Here is a 26,051-nt window from a genome sequence, read left to right as displayed (position 1 = left end):
GGGGAAGCCCTCCTGGAAATCCCGTTCAGAACGGGATTTCCGGATGGGTATATGCGCCGGCGGCGATCGGCGCATTCGGGGGGAAGCCGCAGGGAGGGGGGAAGCATGTAGCTAGCGCTAGGCTAGCTACATGCTAAAAAAAAAAAAATGCCAAAAAACACCCTCCCTGCCGTGCGCAGCAATTTTTTATAACGGCAGGGAGGTTAATGAAGTATGGAGGCTTAAAGTGAACCTAAAGTCACTTAAAAAAAAACGAGATTAACTCACCTGGGGCTTCCCTCAGCCCCCTGTAGACGATCGGTGCCCTCGCAGCTCCGCTCCGATGTCCCAGGACCCGCCGGCGAGCACTTCCGGTTTGGCCGTCACCGGCCGACAGGGATGGGAACGCGAGTGATTGTTCGCGTTCCCAGCCTGTATATCGCCCCCTATGCTGCTATTGCGGCCAGGAGGTCGCAATAGCAGCATAGGGGGCGATATACAGGCTGGGAACGCGAACAATCACTCGCGTTCCCATCCCTGTCGGCCGGTGACGGCCAAACCGGAAGTGCTCGCCGGCGGGTCCTGGGACATCGGAGCGGAGCTGCGAGGGCACCGATCGTCTGCAGGGGGCTGAGGGAAGCCCCAGGTGAGTTAATCTCGTTTTTTTTAATTGACTTTAGGTTCACTTTAAGGGCTGTGCTTGGTGGACTTTTTTTTTTTTTTTTTTAACCCCCCTGGCGGTATAAAAAAATCCGCCAGGAGGCAGCGCAGCAGGTTTTTTTTTTATCATATCATGTAGCAAGCCCAGGGCTCGCTACATGATAGCCGCTGCTCAGCGGCATCCCCCCGCCCGCTTCGATCACCTTCGGCGATCTCCGAACAGGAAATCCCGTTCAAAGAACGGGATTTCCTGGAGGGCTTCCCCGTCGCCATGGGGATGACGTCACGGGACTTCATTGGGAGTCCCAAACCACCCCTCAGCGCTGCCTGGCACTGATTGGCCAGGAAGCGCACGGGGTCTGGGGGGGGGCGCACGGCGGGACGGATAGCGGCGATCGAGCGCGGGGCGGCGGCGATCGGTGTGCTGTCGCAGCTAGCAAAGTGCAAAAAAAAAAATTAAACAAATCGGCCCAGCAGGGCCGGAGAAAACCTCCTGCGTGGCTTACCCCGAACTACGTTCGGGGTTACCGCCAAGGAGGTTAAACACTTTTTCATGCGACCTTTTTACCGCATGATTCCCGCATGAATAATGGCTGTTTCCGCATCTTTTTTCCTGCATGCGGAAAACATGCGGAAATTATTAGTGAATGTGGAAAAAATGCGGAGTTTACCGCTGGCGGAAATATAGCGGTAACATTTTGCGGAAAATTTGGCTCTTTGTGAATAGAGCCCATTGTGTGTGCCAATGTGTCAAGATAGCATCTCTGACTTCTGTAAATAAGGAATGTAAGAAGGGGAGGGGAGAACATGGCAGCTTTTATGCCAGGAGAAATTCCAGTGAAAGAGAATGTGCTCAGTTCCCTTTAAAGCGGAACTGTAGATACAAAATAAACACATTGTTTCACTTACCTGGGGCTTCCCCAAGCCCCCAGCAGCTGTCGTGTCCCACGCCGAGTCTCCACGAGTCTCTGTTCCCCCGCCGCCGCTACTTCCCGTACCTCGACTTGTAAGTCGAGGCCAGCGCAGCTCTACCAAGTGTATCCTTTGTTCGTGTTCCTCTCTGCAATAGCGGGGAATGCGAAGAAAGGATACGCATGGCCAGAGCCACGCAGGCGCAGTGGCCCGGCGGCGAAACCGAAAGTAGCTGTCAGTGGGAGAACGGAGGCTCGTTGAGGAGCGGCGCGGGACAGGACGGCTGCTGGGGGCTTGGAGAAGCCCCAGGTAAGTGAAACCATGTGTTTATTTTGTATCTACAGTTCCGCTTTAAGTTGGCTCTTGTGAAGGACGTTCCATTTCACAGTGCAGCTCAAATTTATATCCACCAGCGCCATCTTGTGTTTCTTTTACTTACTTATGAAAGTAAACTTTAGACAATTCTCATGCATAGAATTAGAAATAAAACAAAAAGTATACTTTATGTCTGTAGATATACAGTATAGTTAAAGAATTATTATTACCTTAGCAGTGTTTATAGCTGCACCATATCCAGTACCAAATCCACAGCCTATGAGGCAAGCCTCATTAGGAGCACAGGAATCCACTTTTGCAACACAAAGGTCAGAAACGACAGTGTATTCAGTAAAGGTGCTTGTACTCATAAAGTGGTAAACTACTTTGCCTTTGCAAGTGAATCGGCTGGTTCCATCTGGCATCAGGCCTGTTCTGGGGCCTATGCTGTTAGGAGAAAACAAATCAGACCAAAATGTATTAAAAAATTTACTGAACATTTATAAATTGGACTCAGGCACAGATGATCATGATTCCTATAAAAATATCAATATTAGGTCTCAATATTATAAATTATTATAATATACAGTATATATATATATATATATATATATATATATATATATATATATATATATATATATATATATGTATATATATATCAATATTGGTGCTGGAGCCTGTAAGTACATTTTCTTTATAAACAACAGTTTATGTATTACCAGATCTGCCAGATCTTACTCCCATTTATAGATTCTTACTTGCTTCTCACTACCATTTATAGATAAAAGTATATACAGTGTAATATGACTTTTGGTTTCTGGTTCCATTCCCTACCTGCTGTCCTCTCCCGGTTTGCTTTTCTGTTTTGGTTGTTCTGTTCAAATATATGTTTGTATGTGTGTGCATATGCAAATGCATGCACGCACACACATACAGTGGGGTGCAAAAGTTTGGGTGAGATTTTTCTTGATCTGCCACTTCGAGCCTTAACCTGAACTGAGCCTGTGGTCATCCATTTCCTCAATATGTTCCTAATTGTGGAAACAGACAGCTGTAATCTCTGAGACAGCTTCATGTGTCCTTCTCCTAAATCATGATGGTGAACAATCTTTTTCTTTAGGTCATTTGAGAGTTGTTTTGAGACCCTCATGTTGCTACTCTTCAGAGAAAATTAAAAGAGGAGGGAAACTTATGATTGACCCCCTTAAACACTCTTTCTCATAATTGTATTCACCTGTGTATGTAGGTCAGGGGTCACTGAGCTTACCAAGCCAATTTCAGTTCCAATAATTAGTTCTAAAGGTTTTGGAATCAATAAAATGACAAAAGTGCCCAAATTGATGCATCTGCCTTATTTTATTTAAACAATTATAACGCACATTCTCTAAAACCAATAAACTTTATTTCACTTCTCAAATATCACTGTGTGTGTCTCCTATATGCTATACCATATTTTTTGCATTATAAGACACACTTTTTCTCCCCCTAAAGTGGCAGGGTGGGGGGGGGGGGATTAAGTGCAGTTTATAATCTGAATATTCATTTTCAGTGGAGCAAAAGTGCAGTGTAAGCCCTCACTTATAAAGCCGGGAACTCGCGGCTCAGAGTTCTCCACCCGTCCTGTCTTCTTCCTGTATCATCACGTGTGTGTAAGCTCTACACAGTGATGTCACCAACATATGTGTGTGGACGGCTGGGGGATCCCGTACAGACTGAGCGTGGCAGATTTCTGCATGCCACCTCTATCCATCCAGCCAAAAGTAAACACAGATCAAGGCTTTGAATCCACACAGGGAAGTAGGACTTTACAGCACACTGAACTCCCCAGAATGCTTTAGATGCTGGCCGGACCCAGAGATGTCAAGCTACTCCTGCAAGCTGAAAGCTGAGCCCTGAAAGCTTGGTGTCTATCAAAACAGTGAGTGACAAATTCCTCTGCTGTGAAATGTTTTAACCCTTTGTTTACAGTTGGTAATTAGCAGCAATCCACTTTAAAGAGACTCCGTAACAAAAATGTCATCATGTTTTCTACCATTCTACAAGTTCCAAAACCTATCCTAATGTGCTCTGGCTTACTGCAGCACTTTCTACTATCCCCATCTCTGTAATAAATCAGCTTATCTTTCCCCTGTCGGACTTGTCACCCTGTGTCTGGAAGGCTGCCAAGTTCTTCAGTGTTGTGGTTCTGTGATGCATCTCCCCCCTCCAGGCCCCTCTGTGCACACTGCCTGTGTTATTTAAATTAGGGCAGCTTCTCTCTGCTCTATTATCTTTTACAAGCTGGATAAATCATCCTCTGAGCTGGCTGGGCTTTCACATACTGAGGAATTACAGACGGGTAGAGCTGTCTGCACTCTGCAGGAAGAAACAGCCTGACACTTCAGTGGGTGATAGCTGCAGGGGGAAAGAAACACACAAATGATCTCTTGAGATTCAAAAGGAAGGCTGTATACAGCCTGCTTGTGTATGGATGTATTTTCTATGTGTGGACATACTGTACATCAACCTACTTCCTATCAACCTACTTCCTGTTTTGGTGGCCATTTTGTTTGTTTATAAACAAACTTTTAAAAACTATATTTAACCACTTCAGGATTCTGCGTACGCATATGTACGCCCCTGAATCCTGAAGCGGTTTCCATGGAAACGGCCGCTCGAATGAGCGGCCGTTCCATGTCAGTTCACGGAGGGTGTCTCCGTGAACACCCTGCGAGCCTCCGATCGTGGCTCGCAGGGTAAATGTAAACAGGCGGGGAAGATCTTCCCCGCTGTTTACATACATACGGCGCTGCTGCGCAGCAGCGCCGTGACGGAGATCGGCGATCCCCGACCTCTGATTGGCCGGGGATCGCCGGCATCAGATAGGCTAAAGCCTATCCTATCCGGCGCAGGACGGCTTTCCGTCCTGCGCCGCACACAGGGGACGGGAGAGGGAGGGAAGGCGGCAGAGGGTGGACTAGCGCTGCGGAGGGGGGCTTTGAGGAGCCCCCCCCCCGCTAGGCACAGCAGCGCGGCGGCGATCAGACCCCCCCAGCAGGACATCCCCCTAGTGGGGAAAAAAGGGGGGAAGTCTGATCGCCCTGCACGATTTCTGATCTGTGCTGCGGGCTGAAGAGCCCCCGCAGCACAGATCAGCCAAACCACCCGGTATCCGGAAGTGGTTAACCACTTTTAATGCGGCGGGGAGCGGCGAAATTGTGACAGAGGGGAATAGGAGATGTCCCCTAACGCACTGGTATGTTTACCTTTGTGCGATTTTAACAATACAGATTCTCTTTAAAGCAAGTACAAGTGCAGACACAGCAGGAGCTTATCAAGTAAACAGCACTAGGGTCTAATGAACTATTGACAGTGAGAGGATAACATTTTGCTTAATTATTGTACAAACTTATGCCTACCACATACCACATGTTAATTTACTGTTAGTACAATTAACTCATTGAGTTCATTGTTGATGAGTTTTGGATTTTTTTATGCAGATATTCATTTTATTCACAGCAGCACTATAGACTGCATTGTTTATATGATACATTTAAAGGGGAACTTCAGCCTAAACAAACATACTGTCATTAAGTTACATTAGTTATGTTAATTAGAATAGATAGGTAATATAATCTCTTCCCCACCCCGTTTTAAAAAAACAGGCAAATGTTTGTGATTCATGGGGGCTGCCATCTTTGTCATGGGGGCAGCCATCTTTTTGGTTGTAAGGAGGTGACAGGGAGCAGGAGACACAGTTCCAACTGTCCTGTGTCCTGATAACCCCTCCCAGCTGCACGTGCTAGGCTTCAAATGTCAAATTCAAAATGTAAAAAAAAAAAATTGCACCAAAACTGCAGAACGAGAACAACATCATCAGAAATCCCATCATGCTTTGCACAGCATTAGGGGGAAAATGCCCTGGCAGTTTTTTTTCGGTGCAGCTAAAAATGAGACTTGTATAAGAGAAAAAAAGTTCTGATGCTGTGAAACAGTTAAAGAAACACCAGGCCTTTCCAGTGCTGCTGAGTAAATTTTTAGTCTGGAGGTTCACTTTAATGCACTTATTTATAAATTATTATTGATGGTCAATGGTCATACAACATTCCATCTGTGCCTGGTAGTGTTTCTGCACCCCAACAGTAATAAGCTCCTGCCATTGAGGTACACAGCAAAGATGAAGTGTGTGGAATATTGCAAGACACATCATTTATGTAACTTGGGGGGAGAAGCTCTACAAGATGTCCCTGGGCCATGGATGCACCAGGTTTAGTATATATATATTTTTTCCTTGGATTCTGTCCTCTAAACCTATGTGCATCTTATAGTCCGGAGCGTCTTATAGTCCGAAAAATACAGTATTTAACTGACATTTTTTTAATCCTAACAGCCAACAAATTATACAGGAAAATCATGTCGATTAACACAGTTGCCCAAACTTTCACATCCCACTGTATATGTATGTATACAGACAGACAGACCCCCACACGTACACATAAAAAGGAAACTGGAAATAACCACTAGTAGAATATTGGTAAAATGACCTATATTCTACCATTGTACAGTGGTAATTCTGATAGTAAAATATCGGTAAATGTTACCAATATTTTACTATCACCAGTTTAACCCCATTCTCACACAGAGTCTCCCTCTACCAATGCCTAACCCTAACCTCTACCGATGCCTAACCCTAGCCAATTTGTGCCTGCTATTTGTAGCCGCAGTTTGCATAGTGGGTGCTCAATATTTTATTGGGTCCTGCAGGTGCCCACATGTCCATCATTTACTAATAATGACATGGGTGCCTATGGTGGCCCAAATGTTGTGCTTCTGACCCCCTACCCTAGATGTCCTAAGCTGGTTTTACGGTATGCAGTATTGTGCGGGTTCCTTGCAAGAGGGGGACAGCAAAGCCTCTACCCACCTCAAAAGAACCATTTTGCTCAATATTCCCAAGCTCTGTGTTCCCCAAAAAGGAAGTGATGGTTGGGTTTAGAGAGATGGTATATTCTACTTCAGAGAATGGCATTCTAGATGTCTATGTCTGAACACTTGGGAAATGATGTTCAAAATACGAAAAAAAAAGTTTAGAAAGAACTCAAAAGACCTGATCGTGAGCAGAGAAATTGGAGCAGAAGGATTTCTGTGCACAGCATGACTTGCACACCCTTATTTGCACTACTAGTTATGTATTTGATCCATACAGTGTTCAAAAGTCAAGAGATAAACAAACATCAACAATATTCTTACTCATTTTTCTCACACAGGTTACAGGTGTCACTTTTACAACTTCTACAAGATCCACATTGGGGAATCATCAGTGGAATAACTTTGTCACCTAAACACAGAAAAAGAAAAGTCAGAAATTATTTTTTTAAGCATGGTAAATGTGATAATGACACAATATTTAGTTTATAAAGATTTATGTAAGTCCATGAAACATTAAAATTGCAAATAGAACAGTAGTTTGCTTTTCAGATACTTTTCAGCAAGACCCATAATTTGCTCAAAAGAAATAGCTAGTGATAGGCCATGATCTGGAGGGGGAGGGGGGGAGGGGGTTGCTGCTGGGCCAGTCATGTCCATCCTATTAAGTTTTTTTTTCAAAACTCTGATTATTTAGTTTATTTGGTCAGTCAGCACGTTTGTTTTCTTTCCAACTACTTACTAAGAACAGAAAAGCCACTTTTAGACATAAATACTACTGATCATCACCATTATCACAGCAGCCCCATTACTGAACATTTATCTATATCACTAAAGGGATAACCTAGACTCGCTAAAGGAATACTTAAAGGGAACCTAAACTGAGAAGGATATGTATTTTTTCTTTTAAAATAATACCAGTTGCCTGACTCTCCTGCTGATCCTGTGTCTCTAATACTTTTAGTCACAGCCCCTGACCAAGCATGCGGATCAGGTGCTCTGACTGAAGTCAGACTGGATTAGCTGCATGCTTGTTTCAGGTGTGTGATTCCACCACCACTGTAGCCAAAGAGATCAGCAGGACGCCAGGCAACTGGTATTGTTTAAAAGGAAACATCCATATCCCTGTCAGTTTAGGTTCTCTTTAAATCAAATAAAAAAAATATTTTAACTTACCTGTGGCGTCTTGCAGCCCCCTGGAGTGGTTCTGTGCCCAGGACGTCCTCCTGATACTTTCCATCCAGCAGCGGTGCCCCCCCCCCCCCCCCGGCAAAATTGGGGCACATTGCTGCCAGTCACTGGCTACTGCGCATGTATCTCTGAGCCGTGCGCACCCTGATCGCAGTACACAAAAATTATGGCTCAGGGCTGCGCATGCTGGTAGTGACGGGCCAGCTTTGCAGGGGTTGCTGCTGTGAACTACACCTTAGACTTTCAGTGCCCTAGCGGTAAAATGCTCCAAGACACACCAGAATGGGCCATGCACTTCAATGCATTTCAGATCCCCATAACATCAACAGTAACATAACATTTTTTTTGGGGGGGGGGGGGGGGGGGGGATTGTGATAAAGTATAAAATGAAATTTTACATGTGTCTAGTAATGACGAGCCAAAGAAATTGAAAGGCATTGCCAATCTTCCATGACTTCTGCACAATTATAAATGTGCAGAAGTCATGGAAGATTGGCAATGCTCTACAATTGGCTCGTTCAAGTCTGTACATGAAGTGATGGGATGCCAATGTAAATATCATGTTCTTAGTAACTCAGCTCCCTTATCCTGATTTATGATAGTAATTGTATTGTGTATGTGAGTGCTTGTGTGGGTGCTATCACATTTTTTTTTTCGTTTTTCATCTACTTATGCTAGAATACTGGGTAATTCAAACACACAATCAGTTTTTACCTTCATTGAAAACAATATTTCAGAAATGATCAATGAATTGCAGATTTGTCTATCTTAATGCAAATTTTGAGAAAATAAAGTTGGGATCACACTTGTTTAAAATCGTGTGTGGTTTTGCTCAATGTGAAATCACATATAATGCTTTACATTGTTGACAGGTGCTTTCTTTTGGAAATTAGTGATTTCCCACCGCAAAAAACGCAAATTGCGTGCGATTACCATGGACTGCCGGGAAGTGCTCTAGTCTATGGTGGTGAAGCAGATGTTAAAATAGATACTATATGCGTCACCTTGTCCATGGAAAATTGCGGCTGTTTTCCATTGATGCAAGTGTGGTCCCAACCTTAGAGTGCAGATTTAAATTTGGTCATATACAGTTATTGTCAGTTTGAATGGGTTCGGTTTCAGGTAGTTAGCACACTAATTAGTATCATGTGGGTTTTGCCACATAGCGTAAAATGCAGACCAAATTGCATACGATGCCAGACCCCACAAAAATCGCATTGGTGTGTGATTCGCAATGTTGTTATGCGTGTTTTAAATAGTACACAGCAATTTCCTTTTTCTCGCAAACAATACAATACTTTTCTATGGAACTTTAAAGGTATGCATTTTATGTAAAAACAATCTAGTGATTCCTACTACACTGGCACAAGCGCGCTCTCATATACATAGAAACTACCACAACCTAGACATGCAATCTATCTCTGATTGTACTACTTTAAGAGGAACTCCAGTGAAAATAATGTAATTAAAAAAGTGCTTCATTTTTACAATAATCATGTATAAATGATTTAGTCAGTGTTTGCCCATTGTAAAATCTTTTAAATCCCTGATTTACATTCTGACATTTATTACATGGTGACATTTTTACTGTTGGCAGGTGATGTAGCTGCTGTATGCTTTTTTGGCAGTTGGAAACAGCTGTAAACAGCTATTTCCCACAATGCCGCAAGGTTCACAGACAGGAAACTGCCAAGAGTACGTACTCAGAGTTTCTTGTGGGAGGGGTGTCACCACAATATCAGTCATACAGCACCCCCTGATGGCCTGTTTGTGAAAAGGAATAGATTTCTCATGTAAAAGGGGGTATCAGCTACTGATTGGGATAAAGTTCAATTCTTGTTCAGAGTTTTTCTTTAAACCATTAAATAAATAGGCTGTGCTAGCACAGGGGAAAGGAGAGCTAAAGCTTTCAGCCAGACCACAATGGCTGCTAACATACACACAAGAAATTGGAGCTATACTCATCCTGCTTAGGGACCAAGATGTTTAACCACTTGCCGACCGCGCACTCATAACGCGCGTCGGCAAAGTGGCAGCTGCAGGACCAGTGACGCAGTATTGCGTCGCCAGCTGCAGGCTGATTAATCAGGAAGCAGCCGCTCGTGCGAGCGGCTGCTTCCTGTCAATTCACGGCAGGGGGCTCCGTGAATAGCCTGCGGGCCGCCGATGGCGGATAGCGTCCTGTGCAGCCCGGATCTCCCGGGGGGGGGGGCAGGTAGGAGAGGGAGGGGGAGGATTTCGCTGCGGAGGGGGGCTTTGAGGTGCCCCCCCCCCCCGCAACACCCGGCAGGCAGGAGCGATCAGACCCCCCCAGCACATCATCCCCCTAGTGGGGAAAAAAGGGGGGCGATCTGGTCGCTCTGCCTGCACGCTGATCTGTGCTGGGGGCTGCAGAGCCCACCCAGCACAGATCAGCTACAACAGCGCTGGTCCTTAAGGGGGGGTAAAGGGTGGGTCCTCAAGTGGTTAAAGGGATCTAAGAAGCTCCTGTCTTCAAATAGCTGAAAGGGCTGCCATGTTTGAAACGTTCACCCCCCTGCTACTTTTCCACTGCCATTATCCAGGCTGGGTATGAAACTCTTCAAGTGGGACTAATGTTTTCTGTTTGAAGTACTCAGGGTTTGTTTGTGATCAATTAAGTCTAATTAGGTGATTTCTTATCTGCCTTCCATCATCTGTTGTTACTCGGTCTGCAGGGGCGGAAGAGGTAGAATATTTTAACCCTTAAATGTAAAAAGATGAGGTAAAATGAAAGTTGTTTTTTTTTATACTAAACCACATTTTTAGAATGAATTTTTAATTTGCTATGCTCAGTTCGCTTTAAGGGAAAACAGGTGCTGAGGGGAGTGGCTACTTCACATACAAAGAATCATTAAAGTGGTATGAAACCAGGCATTTCTTCTTTGCGCTAAAAGATTATTTACAGCATATAATATAATACTACAATTTTTTTTAGCAGAACAGCATTTAAACAGTTAAACACAGGACATATGCTAGGTACACACTATACAATTTTCCAACAGATTTACTGTCACATCGACTATTTCCAACAGGTCCGATCTGATTTCCGATCGATTTTCTGATCAATTTTTTGTTCACTTTTTATGGAAAATCAATCAGAAATCAGATCGGACTGGTTCGAAATAGTCGATCTGATAGTAAATCTGTCAGAAAATTGTATAGTGTGTACCTAGCATTACTTTTTTAATAGGAAGCTCCCTGCGGAGAGATCCGCATCCGAAGAGGTGATAACATTATTTTGTGTTTACCTAATTGTAGCAGAGAGGAATGTAAACATTTCCGGGCAGTGCTGAAACTCCTTCTAACGTGTGCAGATTAGATACAGCTCAGAAATAATCACTGGGTACATTACAATATATAAATACTGTAGCTATGGATACAATGCAATGGCAGCTTTCAGAGCAAATAAACTGTACTTTGGGAACCTGGGAACTAAATAAATAATATTACTTGTGCACAAAAGCAAATATGATAACTGTTTGGGTTATCAAAAGCAGCAAAAAACATTTATTGAATATTATGTCAGAGTTTAATACTATCAAGACACTCATAGACCACTCCCCTCTTCCTTTCCCTTTAAAACCTTGGTCTCAAAGCAGGATGATCATAGCATACCTTTATTGGGTGTATTATATGCTTCTGTTCCCAATTACCACATTTCAAATGAATACTTTGCACTCACCTGGTTTTACCTTTGTGACTCCTTGCCCAACGCTTTCAACAACTCCAATGCCTTCATGACCCAAAACCACTGGGAATTTAGTGTGAAATATTGTTTTCAGAGCACTATTATCTGATCCACATATACCAGTGGAAAGAATCTGAGGAATAAGGATACAAAATAGTTACTTACATCACAAAGCATTAATTATATCGTTAAGAAATATTGAAGTAAGAAAAACAATAGCGACCCATGTAACTGCACTGCAGTGGAGTCTGCCAATATGGTGGAAGGGCAAACAAAGACCCGACCATGTAATAAGCTCAAAAAGTAAAGCAAATAAACCCCCAAACAAACAAACAATACAAAAATATGCACAACACAACTTGGGTACTGCCTGGCTACTTCAACAATAATCTATAATGATTGATGTTATGAATTAACATTAACAAGCTCAGGACACAACTGTACACATGGTAGACTCTTGGCCAAATAGATTACAAATGGCCGCCTAGACCAAATTCAGTATAGCATGTACGCACCTTTCTACTTTGCTGTGTGGAGTGTGTACAGATCTTCAAACTTTATATATTATTCTACAGCTGACCTATTTTTTTTCACAGTCTATATCCCCTTACCATCTATCTATCTATCTATCTATCTATCTATCTATCTATCTATCTATCTATCTATCTATCTATCTACACACACACACACACACACACACACACACGGGTCATCTTCTGACACAAAGAGGAACGGGTTACTGAAACTCCGATGAAACTCCACAACATCTATTGCTTGTAATCCTTTTGTATAACCCTTACCCAATTTTAAAGTCTCCTATAAATGTTTGTTAATTATTCTACCTTAATTTTCTCCTTCTTTTCTTGAATTAGAGACAAACACTGCCTCTTTATGCATCCATACTACTGCAGCATCCATACTACTCCATATAGATCTCCTGCAAGGGCGTAATATTGATCTATTTGTGTAGACTAATAGGACTCTGGTGGGAAGATTCAGTAAGCCCACTGAGGATGGGATTCAAATTTGAATTCACTGTTGAACATCCTTATCAGTGCATTTATATGGAACAATATTTTTGAGATTATGCTACTATCGGTCACCTCATTGCAGTGTGCATTATGCAACCCTTCAGCTCAGTAAATCAGCCTATATGAGTAAAAAAGAACCTGGAACCCTACAGTAGTTTTGGTGTTTCAAAAACTTCAGGCAACCTTCCCCAATTGTAAAACTTAATTGTTACCCTATTTTAAGACTTGGGATTCAGATTATTGCAAATTCTCATTAGTTTCCCTCTTGTGACCAGATAACTTTAATATACACTTTAAGAGGGATATGTATGGTGCGATTGCTGATTCCTTTTGGAAAGGCTACTTACCTGACTGTTCTGACTCTGACAGCTCAGTAACTGACCCATAAACAGTATGCACATCAGGAGTTGTGACTCAAACTAGGTACTGTACATGTTTGCTGAAGGTGTGTACTGACAATGCAGATGCCCAAAGACTGTCCAGTAGCCAGGCAAATTGTATTTTTAAAGGTGACCGCAACATGGCAAATTCCACATTCTTCTCCCTTCAAGTTAACATTGAAAGACCAGTGTTGCACAAAACATGATACTTACTGTAAATGTAGCCTCAGACAAAGCAAGAACTCGTTATTTTTTTATTTAATAGCAGTTATCTATAATAAGCACTCCAAAATGCCACAGCACAAAGCTTTATGAGGGTGTTAGCCTAATTAGTATTTGCACCCCTCCCTGCCGCAAATGACAGTTGACAGTCTGACCCAAAATGGAACATGTTGCTTTGCTGTAACTGTTTTGAATTCTAGAAAAAACAAATAGTTGTGATTTCAACTTGTTAGTAGCCTATTATTGACCCCTCAGCAGACACATGGCAGCCAATCAACTATCCCTCCCACCTGGACTGCCCCCCTCCCCCCCCCACCTTTCAGAAAGCCAGCACAGCAGCCATTTTACACTCTGTGTGGTGTGTGAAGCAGTTTAGGGACAGAGCTGTACTACTATTAGGGAAAGCGTTAGTTAGGCCTATGTTCTGTGTCCCCAGTGGCCCTTCTTGCTGCTACAGTACCAGTTCACCATCTACATAATCCCAGAGCCCTTCAAAAGGCTTTGTTTTGATCTTGTCTTGATATATTGCTGTTCATTGTGTCCACACAGTGCCCTTTAGCTGTTGCAGACAGGTGCAGTCAGTGCATAGTGCTACAGTAGTCCAGTGCACCCATAAGCTGTTGGAGACAGGTCTGCTGGTCCTAGTAGTGCACCGACTTGATAAATTAATTGCCCTTGTAAGGGCTCTTTTTTTTGTTCTTGTTATTGTTATATTGCAATTCTGTGTGTCCAGAGCACACGTTACCTGTTGGAGACAGGTCTTCTTGTCCTAGCAGTGCAGCGACCATAACCCAATAATCCTTCACCACCATTACTGGCATCTAGTATCCACTACTGCACCCTGTATAAGGCCTCAGTGCAGAATCAGTGTTTTTTGGGTCACTTACTGTCATTGAACTACCTCAGCCCGACCATAGGGTTGGAAAACCGTGATCGCCTGCACTCCCACGAAAGTGCGCATAAGCATATTGGCCACTACACACCACTACACAAAGATTGCCGCCAAGAGGACTAATATTTATGCCCTGGAGTTGTCATTAGCAAAAACAATGATTTGCTCACCTGACGTTATCACTAAAGCTCTTTACGGTTGTTTGCTGTGCGTTAAACACCGCGTTTCATCTGTCAGTGTGAAGCAAGCATAACCCTTACACTACCTTATCACTCTGTATGCACGCTGGATGTTTTAAAGCATGTCATTTCACAAATTTAGGAATGTACTGCAATTTCTGCCATTTAGAAATTAAAACATGACTCTGCGTCTGCTACATGATTTTTTGGTGCATCTTTTGCCATGGATCCCCCTCCGGCATGCCACGGTCCAAGTGTTAGGCCCCTTGAAACAACTTTTCCATCACTTTTGTGGCCAGAAATAGTCCCACTACATTTTAAAATTTGCCTGCCCATTAAGGTTTATGGCGGTTTGCCTGGTTTGCTTATTCACGCTACATCACTACTGCCAAACCCCAGGGGCATATCTGGGTAATATAGTGCCTATGGCAAACATTGAAACTGCGCCCCCCCCCCCTCCTGGTCAGAGCCCCCTTCCTCTCTAAAAAAAAGCATCTTTTCTTGTGTGTATGTGTTATGATTGCCTATATTTTTTTGGGTCTGGATACTGCTGAAGATACTTATTCCTTCTCTGTCCTCTTTTCTAACACTAAGCCAAGTGCACCCTACATACATAAATTAAGTAACCACGATGTTCCCCAGATAAAAGAATGAATCTGATCTGAGTGATGGAGAGGCATGGGGGCAGGCATGGTGGCTCAGCACAAAGGTAGGCATGGTGGTGCAGTACAGGGACAGGCATGGGACACAGCACAGGGGCAGGCATGGCACAAGGGCAGGAATTGGTTGCAGAACAGGGGCAGGCAAGGCACCCATGGTGCTGTGGCAGCCATGGGACGATCCATGCCTGCACCCCTCTAGATACGCCTCTGCCAAACCCTGCGGGAGGCCAGCAGAGCTGGGTTAGGTCCAAATCAGATACTTAGGAAGGAATCTCATTTGGGTCCCCCTGAATAAAGCTACATTAGACTGATGTCGTAGGCCTCCCTCCCATTGGACACGAGGAGCCTGTAGCTATTTCTGTGTTTTTCCCGTGTTTTGAACACGAGTAACACTTTGTTGAGTGTCCTTGATATATATTACAACTGATTATGGACATGTGTATTTGATATGATATGTATAATGATGATTTATATGTAATAACTGTGGGGCGACATTTCTAGGATCATGATTGGTGGAATGTAATGTTGAATATGCATATATGTAAATGATCTAGTTCTCTATGTGGTCCTCTTTGAGACTTTTAAGAAGTGATTTGTAAGATGTAGGGTTAGTGCGGGCCTGTTATGATTTGAGAAAGGACCTATGATGGCCCGAAACGCCTGTGCATCGTCAAAAACATACCCGCAGATGGAATTTTAAGCATTATGTTTTAAGGAAGCCAAAATAAAGGAAATATTTTAGATGGTGTGAATCTTATGGAGTAATCCATAGACTCCAGACAAGACAATCATATTCATGGTCACATTGGACAATCTATTGTCTGCACACTCATCTTCTGCTGCTGTTTCTTCTACATTAAGAGTGGATTTATGTGCATGATTGCTATTGTTGGGAAATGATATTTCAGGCCAATCAGGTAAAATGGGCACGAGGTTCACCTGATGATTTGGGCACCACCATAGGCTGAATGCAATTTGCAGCTATGGTAGTGCCCTGTGTGCTGTATCATTATCGCATGGTTAGTATATGTTGCAGCTTTAAGGAAAAAAACAAAAAAACCTAAACATCTAGCAGCTGGTCTTTGTCAAATGCATAGGCGACATTGGTTTTGATATTAAGAATTTCACAACAGTGACCCTTAAAGTTGGCTGAATATTGGATGACACAATTTCCCCCCTTTAGTAATATTTCAGTTCATAAAGTCATTCTATTTTTTTTCTTCAGAACTTCTGAGCCTATTCACTGGCACAGTCTGATGTGTGCTGTGCTCTATAAGCACAAACGTGCTAATTTATTTTTTAAAATAATTCAGTGCTAGCTTTATATTAACAAAAACAGAATTTTAATAAAAATGACGTACCTTTATTCTAACTTCATGAGCTTTTGGAGGAGCTACTGTAATTTCTTCAATGGTCAGAGGTTTCTTTGCTTCCCAGGCAACCGCTGCCTTGCAAACAATATCCTTACAAAAAAAACAAAAAACAAAAGCAAAATGTAAGATAATTGACCATATAAAGATAAAAGAACATTTGAACTGAATATCATCCAGAAGGATTAAAGGAATGTGATCAGTTTCAGGTTGACACTTGCCAGAAAGCAGTACACTACATTTGCATAGTGAGTATGGACAGGAACTGGGCTTTTTTTTTTTTTCTTACATTTCGATCTAGTGGTGGTTGTGTGTACATTTTAGCATCTCTGGCTTTGGTGCTCCAGCACTGAGTAAAACTATGGCATTATGCTCCTCCACTCTGAACAACATCAAAGATTTTAAGAAATTGAAACATCTGAGGCTTCATTAATCACTTCACCACTAAGGGGTTTTTACCCTAACGGACTTGTAATTTTCACCTGTCAGCGCCCCTCCATTTCATTCGCCAATAACGTTATCACTACTTATCATACTAAAATGATCTATACCTTGTTTTTTTCACCACAAATTAGGCCTTTTGGGGTGATTTTTGTTTTTTTAAGTACTTTACTTCCTATTCATTTTAAAGGGAAAAAAAGGGAAAAAAAGAAAAAATAATTACACTATTTCTCCAATTCCATTTTCTATAGTTTTAAAATAAACAATACTACTTTAAATAACTTTCCAATATAGTCTGTGCTATTAGGTACACCGGACTTCTCACACACAGTGTTCCTGATTAAGTAAGTTGGGTTGAAATCAATCTCTTTTTCAGAAGTAACTAAATTAATCAGGAAATGATTTGGATGTGAAGGCAGAATATTATTTACCTACTGGAAAAGGTATTGTTGAAAAGATTGGTGATCTGATTAAGTTTTCTTGTGAAAAAAAAACAAAACTTGTTTTATTCCAGCCCACAATAAACAATGGTGCTTAATTATGAATTGTTCTTTTGTAAAATGTGTATGATCACACACAAAAAAATTACAAATATTAAAAACATTGAGTTGAACCAAATAAATGAAGTAAACCCTTAAAAAAATACCATTTAATTTAAAATGGTATAAAAAACATATCAACCCATTCACTAAACAAGAAAAGACATGTTATTATACAAATGCATTATTTCTTTCTGCTACATATATCTACAATTTTATGAAATGTATTTTTAGCTCTGTGATGGGATATAGTTTAATAGCTTTAACAGCTTTCAGAAGCAGTAACAATCGGGACTTTCTTGTGGTGAAATACCACAGCTCACCAAAATCCACCAAACTGGAGAACATGATCTCACCAGCAAATCCAAACAACAATGACAAAAATATAATTGTAAATATAACTTTTCTTTCAATAACAGCATTATTATTGTTGTTGTTATTATTATTATTATTGTCCCTTTTCTGATGATTAAGCGTATACTTGTAAAAAATACACTTAAGTTTCTTCTGAGGCTTAGTATGTTATATGAACTCTGTCAGCAATGCATAGTTTCTACAAGATATTTAGGAAAGATCTATTAAAAGAGGTAGTACACTGCAAAATATTTATATATGGGAAAACTTTTAGAATGGGACAAAAAGTGTAGATGTTAGATAAATAATAGTGAGACAAAAGCATGACCCTTTGTTGAAATAAAGCAAAGCAAAATCTACAGCACTCTAAAGGTCAAGCAAACAAAGACAGCAGAACATAACATTCAATCACATTCAAGGCAAGGCAATAACTTAAAAAACGTGTTCCCTACTTTTCCTGCAGTGCTCATGTCTCCAGAAGAAGGGATATGTCTTTCCGATGAGTTTTTCAATGCTTTCTTTGCTTCTGAGGTTTCCTGTAGTTAGTGGTGTTGACAGGGAGTTGTTTCCACTCCCTCTGAACTGACTACAGTACAAGCTTTGCTTAAACAGTCTGTTAATTGTTCCTGCAAGGCTGAGATCTTGGCAGTTTTCAGCACTGCACTGTTTAATTGGTTATCGCAAACATCCAGTCATTCCAAGCAAAGATAGCTAAATAGATTGAAGTTCATATGTATCTACAGTATGTGTGCCCAAAAAAATAAATGACATAACCAGAATTTAGAAACTGCAAAATGAAATTGTATGTGTGATAAAGATTTACATTACACCTGCAAAATTCTATTTTTGCAAAAAAAAAAGGGAAATCTGGACTTACTTGGGGCTTCCTCCAGCCCCCCTGTAGCCCGTGAGGTCCCTCAATGCCCTCTGGGTCCCCAGACTTGGGGACTACTGCTGAAGTTGTGCATGCGTGGCCCTCCAGGCACCTAGCGCATCATTGCTCCTGTGAACCTAAGGGTCCTACGCATGCGCGGTTGAGTCTTTCATGTATGGGCCCGTGCATGCCCAGCTTTGGTCAAAGTCGGGCACCTACCGGAGCCTCCAGCAGGACCACGGAGGGACCCAGAGGACACAGAGGGACCTCACAGGCTCCAGGTAAATTCAGATTTGCTTTTTTAAACTCTGTTCAGGGTCCCTTTAAGTTGTATGAGTTGAAACAGGTACTGCAAATTCTGCCAAGTCATTTTCTGCTCAGAATTTGCATTTCCAAATCAGCAAGAGTTAGGTTGGAATTTCTCCCCCCCCTCCCCCCACCTCAATTCAGCAGAAACATTCCTGATTAGATTGGAGTGCTTACAATGCAGGGTAAGGTTCCAGGCTGCTTAATAAATACAGAGCAGTAGGTAAATGGAATTTGATTTTGTGGCTGACAATCCCTCTTTAAAAGATGTAAGAAAAATATACAGATGAAAACGTTATTAAAATAAAGAAGCATATGCAGAAGAAGATGATATATGTGGATACAATGGAAGAAAGAAGATTACAGATGAGAAGAGGGAAGTAAACAGATGTAACAGATGTAAATAAGAAATTTAAAGTCAGATTTATTTCAAATCAAAAATTTTTAAGGCCTCGTTCCCACTATACGCGCTGCCGTGCACATTTCAGCATTGAATAGAATCAGCATTGCAGTGCATAGCAGCGCAGATAACGCACAATTGTACACGTTGCGTTCCAATCGCACAGCCATCTGCCCTAATTGATGTGAACAAGGCATTGCATTTTTTGTTTTACACCATTTGTTTCAAATAAGTTGAGGGCCAAGAAAAGATGTAAAGGCAAAACTAGAACAGTCTACAAGATGTCTCAACAGTTCGAAACCAAGCCTGTGGCTTAATGAATGTATTGGGCACTGGCGTAACAATAGGGGAAGCAGCCCCTGGTCCTGCTCATGGCTGTTTTGGGGGGGGCAGGAGGGGTCACAGCATGAGGGGAAAGCTTTGCACATCAGCAGGGAGGGGGGACAGTCCTTCCCCCTCACTTCGGGCTCTCCCCTCTGCGCTCCCCCTCCTGCATCTATCTAGGTGGCAGCAGCGGCGGCGGCAGCAGCAGCTATAATTACCTCCATTCACCACGGAGGTTGCCGATTTGCAAGGGCTTCTCCGATCTGCAAGGGCTTCACATTACTTCCTGTTAAAACAGGAAGTAATGTGAAGCCCTTGCAGATCGGAGAAGCCCTTAACAGGAAGTAATGTGAAGCCCTTGCAGATCGGAGAAGCCCTTGCAGATCGGAGACCTCAGATGGTGAATGGAGGTATTTATAGCTGCCGCCGCTGCTGCAACTAAGATAGATGCCGGAGGGGGAGCGCAGAGGGGAGAGCCTGAGGTGAGGGGGGAGGGGCTGTCCCCCCTCCCCGCTGATGTGCAAAGCTTTCCCCTCATGCTGCAAACCCTCCTGCCCCCCCCATACGGCCATGAGCAGGCCCCAGGGGGGGGGGGGCGTTCAAATTCTTGCAGGGGGGCCCGGGGACTTCTAGTTACGCACCTGGTATTGGGGATTTTTCTTATTTTTCAAATAATTGTGTACACTAAGACTAGTTTCACTGTACTCTACTACCAATCATCCTCTAGCTTCTAGCACTTGGGTTGGCTTGTTTTCTATAAAATGAACCCCACAGTATCACAAATGCCGATATCAGTAGTTGCCTAGCATTTATTGATTGTTAAGGTTGTTTATACAATCAAATCTTGCAAACATCACAAAGGCGTTCTTATTTTAAACTTGCCTTAGGGTGTGAAGCTTAACATAATGCCAAACAGATTACACTAGCCAGCAACGCCCAGATTCCTGACTCATGTTAGTTGTAATAATTATTATGTTAAAGAAACCTGGTATTTAATACAAAATAATGACATCTGCTTTTGAAACAACATACATGATTAGTACAGCACATACTGTGTATATATTTTATTATTACTTAGATTCCCATGTCTGATTTCTTCTGTTTGCTATCTGGGTGCTGCCATCTTGCTTGTGATGTTTGCTCTGCAGATCTTTCCATAGTGATCACAGTTTGTTCTCTGATGTAATTGTTAGTTATGGATCAGTCATTTATCAGGTAACTGAAGGAAGATAATAATTCATAAATAGTGTTGCTGCTTGTATTCAAGTTAAAGCCAAATGTATCAAAAATATTGGTCATTTGGTTTACCTCAGACAAAGATGAAGTTCAGTGAAAATTTGGTGGGCTCGGTGGGTTTCTCTTGAGTCAACAACAGCAATTAGAGACTCTGTAAACTATGCTGGTGGTGACTAGGAATGATCATTGGAAATGGCATTAGCATCATGAAGCATCCGCCTGTGAATAAGGAAGTATAGCAGAGATGGAACATGCCAAGGAACGCAGTAGAGGCTTTCCTCTATTGAGGGCACTTTTTTCCCTACAGGTACACTATAAGAGTGACTCTGTGTCCCACCCCAGAAGTGTCAGAAGTGTGCATATTAAAGGTTTGTTTGTTTTTTAACCTGTGTGAGTAGCAATGTGGTGTATTATTTAAAATACCCTTGTGGGTTGGGTTATGTGGGACCAACATCAAGGGGGATGAGGCTTAAGACTGAATGAATGTAGGAAAGGTGACTGCTCTACCTCACTCCATATAAAGTGCCATGTGAAGAGTGAAGGATGCTGGAGAGGAAGCAACTCCATATAGCAAATCTTTAAATCATGATTCTACACTCCTATTGGGATAAAAGTTGTGGCTTGAGGGCAGGAAGTCATCTGCTGGATGCTGTGGAGGAGGCTTCATTTTATATGCTTGATTTTATAATTTACTAGTGAGTAGTATTACTTTTATGTGAATAAATACTTTACACTATGGGTAGTGTTTTAGCCTTCAGGTGATTGCTGATTATCTAATGTTTGTGGAAAAGCCTGGCACAGTGAAACACGGTGAGTGGTCCTTATGCAGGGGGAGATAGGGGTGATGCTGAATAGCTGTCTGTGAGATCTGGGGAGCCACTGTTATAGGTGAGTGTGATTCCTGCTAGTGGAATCACACTCACCTATAACACAAGCTATAGGCTGGCGAGGGTCATGGTGTGTTTTTACAGTTTGCAGTTTCCATACAGTACAGCAATCTACACTATTGTTTGTCTTTCTTTTACTTCTGAGAGCAACACTACTTTATCTGGAGTTGGAGAGACAAGAGGATATTTGCTGGGGCTTAACTATTAGAGATGGCTCGAACGGTTCACATGGCAGGTAGTCCACGCAGATATCAGCTACCCACACCCGCGGCGGGTAGCCGTCACATAGCACGTCTGACCCGCCCCCTATACCTCATCATTAGGCTAACCTTTCACTCTCTACATCACAGTCAGCAGACACATGGCAGCCAATCAGGCTGCACTCACCCATGGACCCCAGCAGCAGCGTCGGCCATGTTCTCACTCTGCTGATCTTGCTATAGTGAGAAGAAGGGAGAGACATTTGGAGATAGGGAAAGCGTTAGTTAGGCTCTTGTTAGCTTGCTCCTCGCTCATTCTTGTTGCTAAAAGCACCCCACAAAAAGCTCTTTTGAGAGCTAATATTCTTCTCATCTGTTTTTTGTGTGTGTGTGACCACAGGCCCGGTCACAGCTGGGTCTACTTGCTGTACTGTGCCAGGCCCACACTTTGTATTACCATTGCATATCTTTTCACTTCATTTGTGATTTAACTTACTAAAGCATAGTTTTCTTTGTGGTTGACACTGCATATCCATAGAGCCCACAGACAGTTGCCAGCCAGGCTAGCTGGGATTTGTAGTCCCACACTGTATTACCATACCATTGGATATCTTTTTGCTGCATTTGTGATTTAACTTACTAAAGCATAGCTGTCTTTGTGGGTGACACTGCATATACCCAGAGCCCATAGACAGATTGTGCAGATAGTATGCCCCCCAACACAGCATGTGCAGATAGTATGCCCTCCAACATAGAATGTGCAGTTATTATGCCACCAATACAGTGCAGATATCGTGACCCTAACATAGCAAGTCATATGTGAGCCATAATGTCACCAAATGGCCTGCAAGAGCCTGCAGCACAATCTCACTCATACACACACGATCTCTGTAGAATCATATGCAGTGCAACCCTCCATTTCCCCTTCTCAAAGGAACCATAACATTCCTGCAAAGCATTGCCCAAAATATATGTGATTATGCTTGCTACAAGTCATCCCCTCCACCCAATAACACAGAAGCCAGCAAATTACTGCTTTCTGGCTTTCATGTGGAAGGGAGGTGCCAGAACTGTCATTCTATATGTGGGCCACCAATATTTAAAGATGCAGTAAGGATGCAGCAAGTATATATAATACATTTTGTGTGTGTGGGGGGGGGCAGTAAAAAAGCCTCAGGGGGGCACATTCGGCACGCAGGCCTTAGTTTGAGGACCACTGTACTAAAGCATAGCTGTCTTTGTGGGTGACACTGCATACATAGAGCCCACAGACAGTTGCCAGCCAGGCCAGCTGGGATTTGTAGTCCCACCACTGGCAGCGCACTCTCTTATACCAGTGCATATCTTTCCACTGTACCTGTGTGACAGCACACTCTATTATACAAGTGCATACCTTTCCTCTGTACCTGTGTGACAGCACACTCTATTATACCAGTGCATACCTTTCCTCTGTACCTGTGTGACAGCACACTCTATTATACCAATGCATACCTTTCCTCTGTACCTGTGTGACAGCACACTCTATTATACCAGTGCATACCTTTCCTCTGTACCTGTGTGACAGCACACTCTATTATACCAGTGCATTCCTTTCCATTGTATCTGTGTGACAGCATACTCTATTATACCAGTGCATACCTTTCCACTGTACCTGAGTGACAGCACACTCTATTATTCCAGTGCATACCATTCCACTGTATCTGTGATTGAACGTACTATACCATAGCTCCCTTTGTTGGTGACACTGCATACAGCCCACAGAGAGACAGGGACAGTTAGCTAGGCTGTTCGTTATTGCTGAAACCACCCCAAAACAAAAACCCCTTTTGAGGATCATATTCTATTCTTTTTGTGTGTGTGTGAGACAGACACTGCATACAGGGCAGGCCACAGTCATTGCTGGGCCTTGCAGTTCTACTATCGGCTTCTATCTATTACAAGCCAGCACATTGTCTATCATCATGAGCAGTGCTTAGCTTGCAACTGTATTTGTGATTGAAAGTACTACATAGGATATCTCTGTGTTGGTGTTAAAGTACACAGCCCAGTGACACACACACACAGCCACACACACACACACACACACACACACACACACACACACACACACACACACACACACACACACACACACACACACACACACCTGTTGTGTATTTGACACTGATTGTGCACCTCTTTGTGATTGCACACACTGTGATTACTACTACATACCCCCCACCAATATGGAAAAAATAACAGGCAAAGGCAGAGGCAGGCCACCCGACAGGTCTGTCCGAGGTCATGAGGACGTGATTTTGTGCTGCCCTTTACCAAAGTACAGTGTTTGGAAGGCACATACCCTCATCCCCCAAGATTCTGCGGACATAGTTGACTATTTAACACAGGACACCTCATCTTCTTCAGCTTCCACATTGAAACGTGACATATCTTTCCTCCTGCTCTGACACGGGCACACCACTTAACACTCAGCTGGCAGCCACCACCGCAACTACTAGCACCACATCCGCTCCATTTGAGAGTTTGCAGGAGTTATTTGGTGGGGGATTAACTGATTCACAGCCATTATTGTTACAAGATGAAGGCGCTAAGGATGTTACACCACCTCGTATATCTGAATTAGGCATCGCTATGGACGTAAGGTGTGAGGATGATGATAAAGTACCTGTGCAGTTTTGGAGGTGTCTGGTACAAGCAAAGCTGTGGAGGAGGATGATGATCAACCTGCCATGGATTGCACGTGGGTTCCCAATAGACGACGAGATGAACATTGGGACAGTTCAGAGGGGGTGTCAAAGAGGAGTAGTACATGAGTTGCTTTAAGAAGCAGGGGGAGCTCCTCATCGGAAACAGCTCATGGCTGTGTCCGTCAGCATGTATCGCCACCTAGGGACAGCCAGCCAACACACCCTTCATAGTCAGCTGGTGCCACCACCACAATGCCATCAACCCACAGCTCACCAGTGTGGAGTTATTTTTGTGTCTCTGCCTCAGATTACAGCAATGCCATCTGTACTCTATGCCATCAAAAATTGAGTTGTGGAAAAAGCAACACCTCCCTAGGGACATGAGCCTTACAAAGGCACTTGATCAATAAGCACAAACACCAATGCGATGAGCTCATAAGGAAAAGCAGCATGCAAATGCAAAGCCACTCTCTGCCTCCTCTAGGTGCAGCATCTTTAGCCGCTCGCTCTATCCTCTGCTGCCCTTGCACCTTCACAGCCACCCTCCTCCACTCCGTCTCTCACTTTGAGCGGTTCCTGCTCCTCTGCCCACAGCAGCCAGGTGTCTGTAAAGGAAATATTTGAGCGGAAGAAACCAAAGTCTGACAGTCACCCACTTGTACGGCGTCTGATGCTGTTAGCCCACCAGCTGTTACCATACAAGCTGGTGGACTCTGCGGCCTTCTGAAAATTTGTGGCGATTGGGACACCACAATGTAAGATACCAGGCCGCAATAATTTCTCAAAAAAGGCGATACCCAAACTGTCTCGTGATGTTGAAAGGCAAGTGGTGTCATCTGTGGCACAAAGCGTTGGGTCAAGGATCCATCTGGCCACAGATGCCTGGTCTGCAAAGCACAGTCAGGGTAGGTACATTACTTATACGGCACATTGGGTCAACCTGGTGACCGCTGGCAAGCATGGAGTACCTGGCTTGTAGCAGACTCACTGGTGACACATCCACGGCTTGCATGCAGCCCTGCTGCCACCTCCTCTCCTTCTCCTCCTACTCCTCCTGCTACATCCTCTTCACTAATTATCCTCCTCCTCCTCCTCGGCTGAGTGCTACTCTACTGCTGTGTTTTCTCAAACTGCACACCCCCAGCTCCCCAGGGCATGCCAGGTATGACGGTGTCATGCCATCTTGGCAGGGCCGGCCCTAGACTATTTGCCGCCTGAGGCAAAAAAAAATTTTCCGCCGCCACCCCCCCCGGTGGGGGGCGCACGCTCTGGGGGGCCGCCGAGCTGGAGGGGTAGCTGGCAGGACGGGGGTATTGGGCCTAGCGGCGGGGAGGGGGTCGTACCCCCCCTCCCTCGCCTGGGTCCCCCGTGCTCCGCTCCCCTCCAGCCTTAA

The 26,051-nt window shown here is 43.4% G+C and overlaps 1 protein-coding gene across 1 annotated transcript in view; it reads right to left on the bottom strand.

The window, feature by feature from the left end:
- LOC137504115 (NADP-dependent alcohol dehydrogenase-like) overlaps nt 1–18,368 on the bottom strand; it is a 52,054-nt gene extending 33,686 nt beyond the window's left edge. The window contains exons 1-5 of the mRNA XM_068232128.1: nt 18,197–18,368; nt 16,402–16,503; nt 11,669–11,807; nt 7,099–7,186; nt 2,097–2,313 (exon numbers count right to left, since the gene is read on the bottom strand). Of these exons, the coding sequence (XP_068088229.1) occupies nt 2,097–2,313; nt 7,099–7,186; nt 11,669–11,807; nt 16,402–16,503; nt 18,197–18,214 (564 nt within the window). The 5' untranslated portion in view covers nt 18,215–18,368. The remainder of the gene's footprint in view (nt 1–2,096; nt 2,314–7,098; nt 7,187–11,668; nt 11,808–16,401; nt 16,504–18,196) is intronic.
- Between the last annotated feature and the right edge of the window lie 7,683 nt (nt 18,369–26,051).

The sequence above is a fragment of the Hyperolius riggenbachi genome, chromosome 1 (assembly GCF_040937935.1).
Source record: "Hyperolius riggenbachi isolate aHypRig1 chromosome 1, aHypRig1.pri, whole genome shotgun sequence".
Lineage (NCBI taxonomy): Eukaryota > Metazoa > Chordata > Amphibia > Anura > Hyperoliidae > Hyperolius > Hyperolius riggenbachi.
Note: the sequence above shows the minus strand (reverse complement) of the source record. Positions and strands in the feature narration are given on the sequence as shown.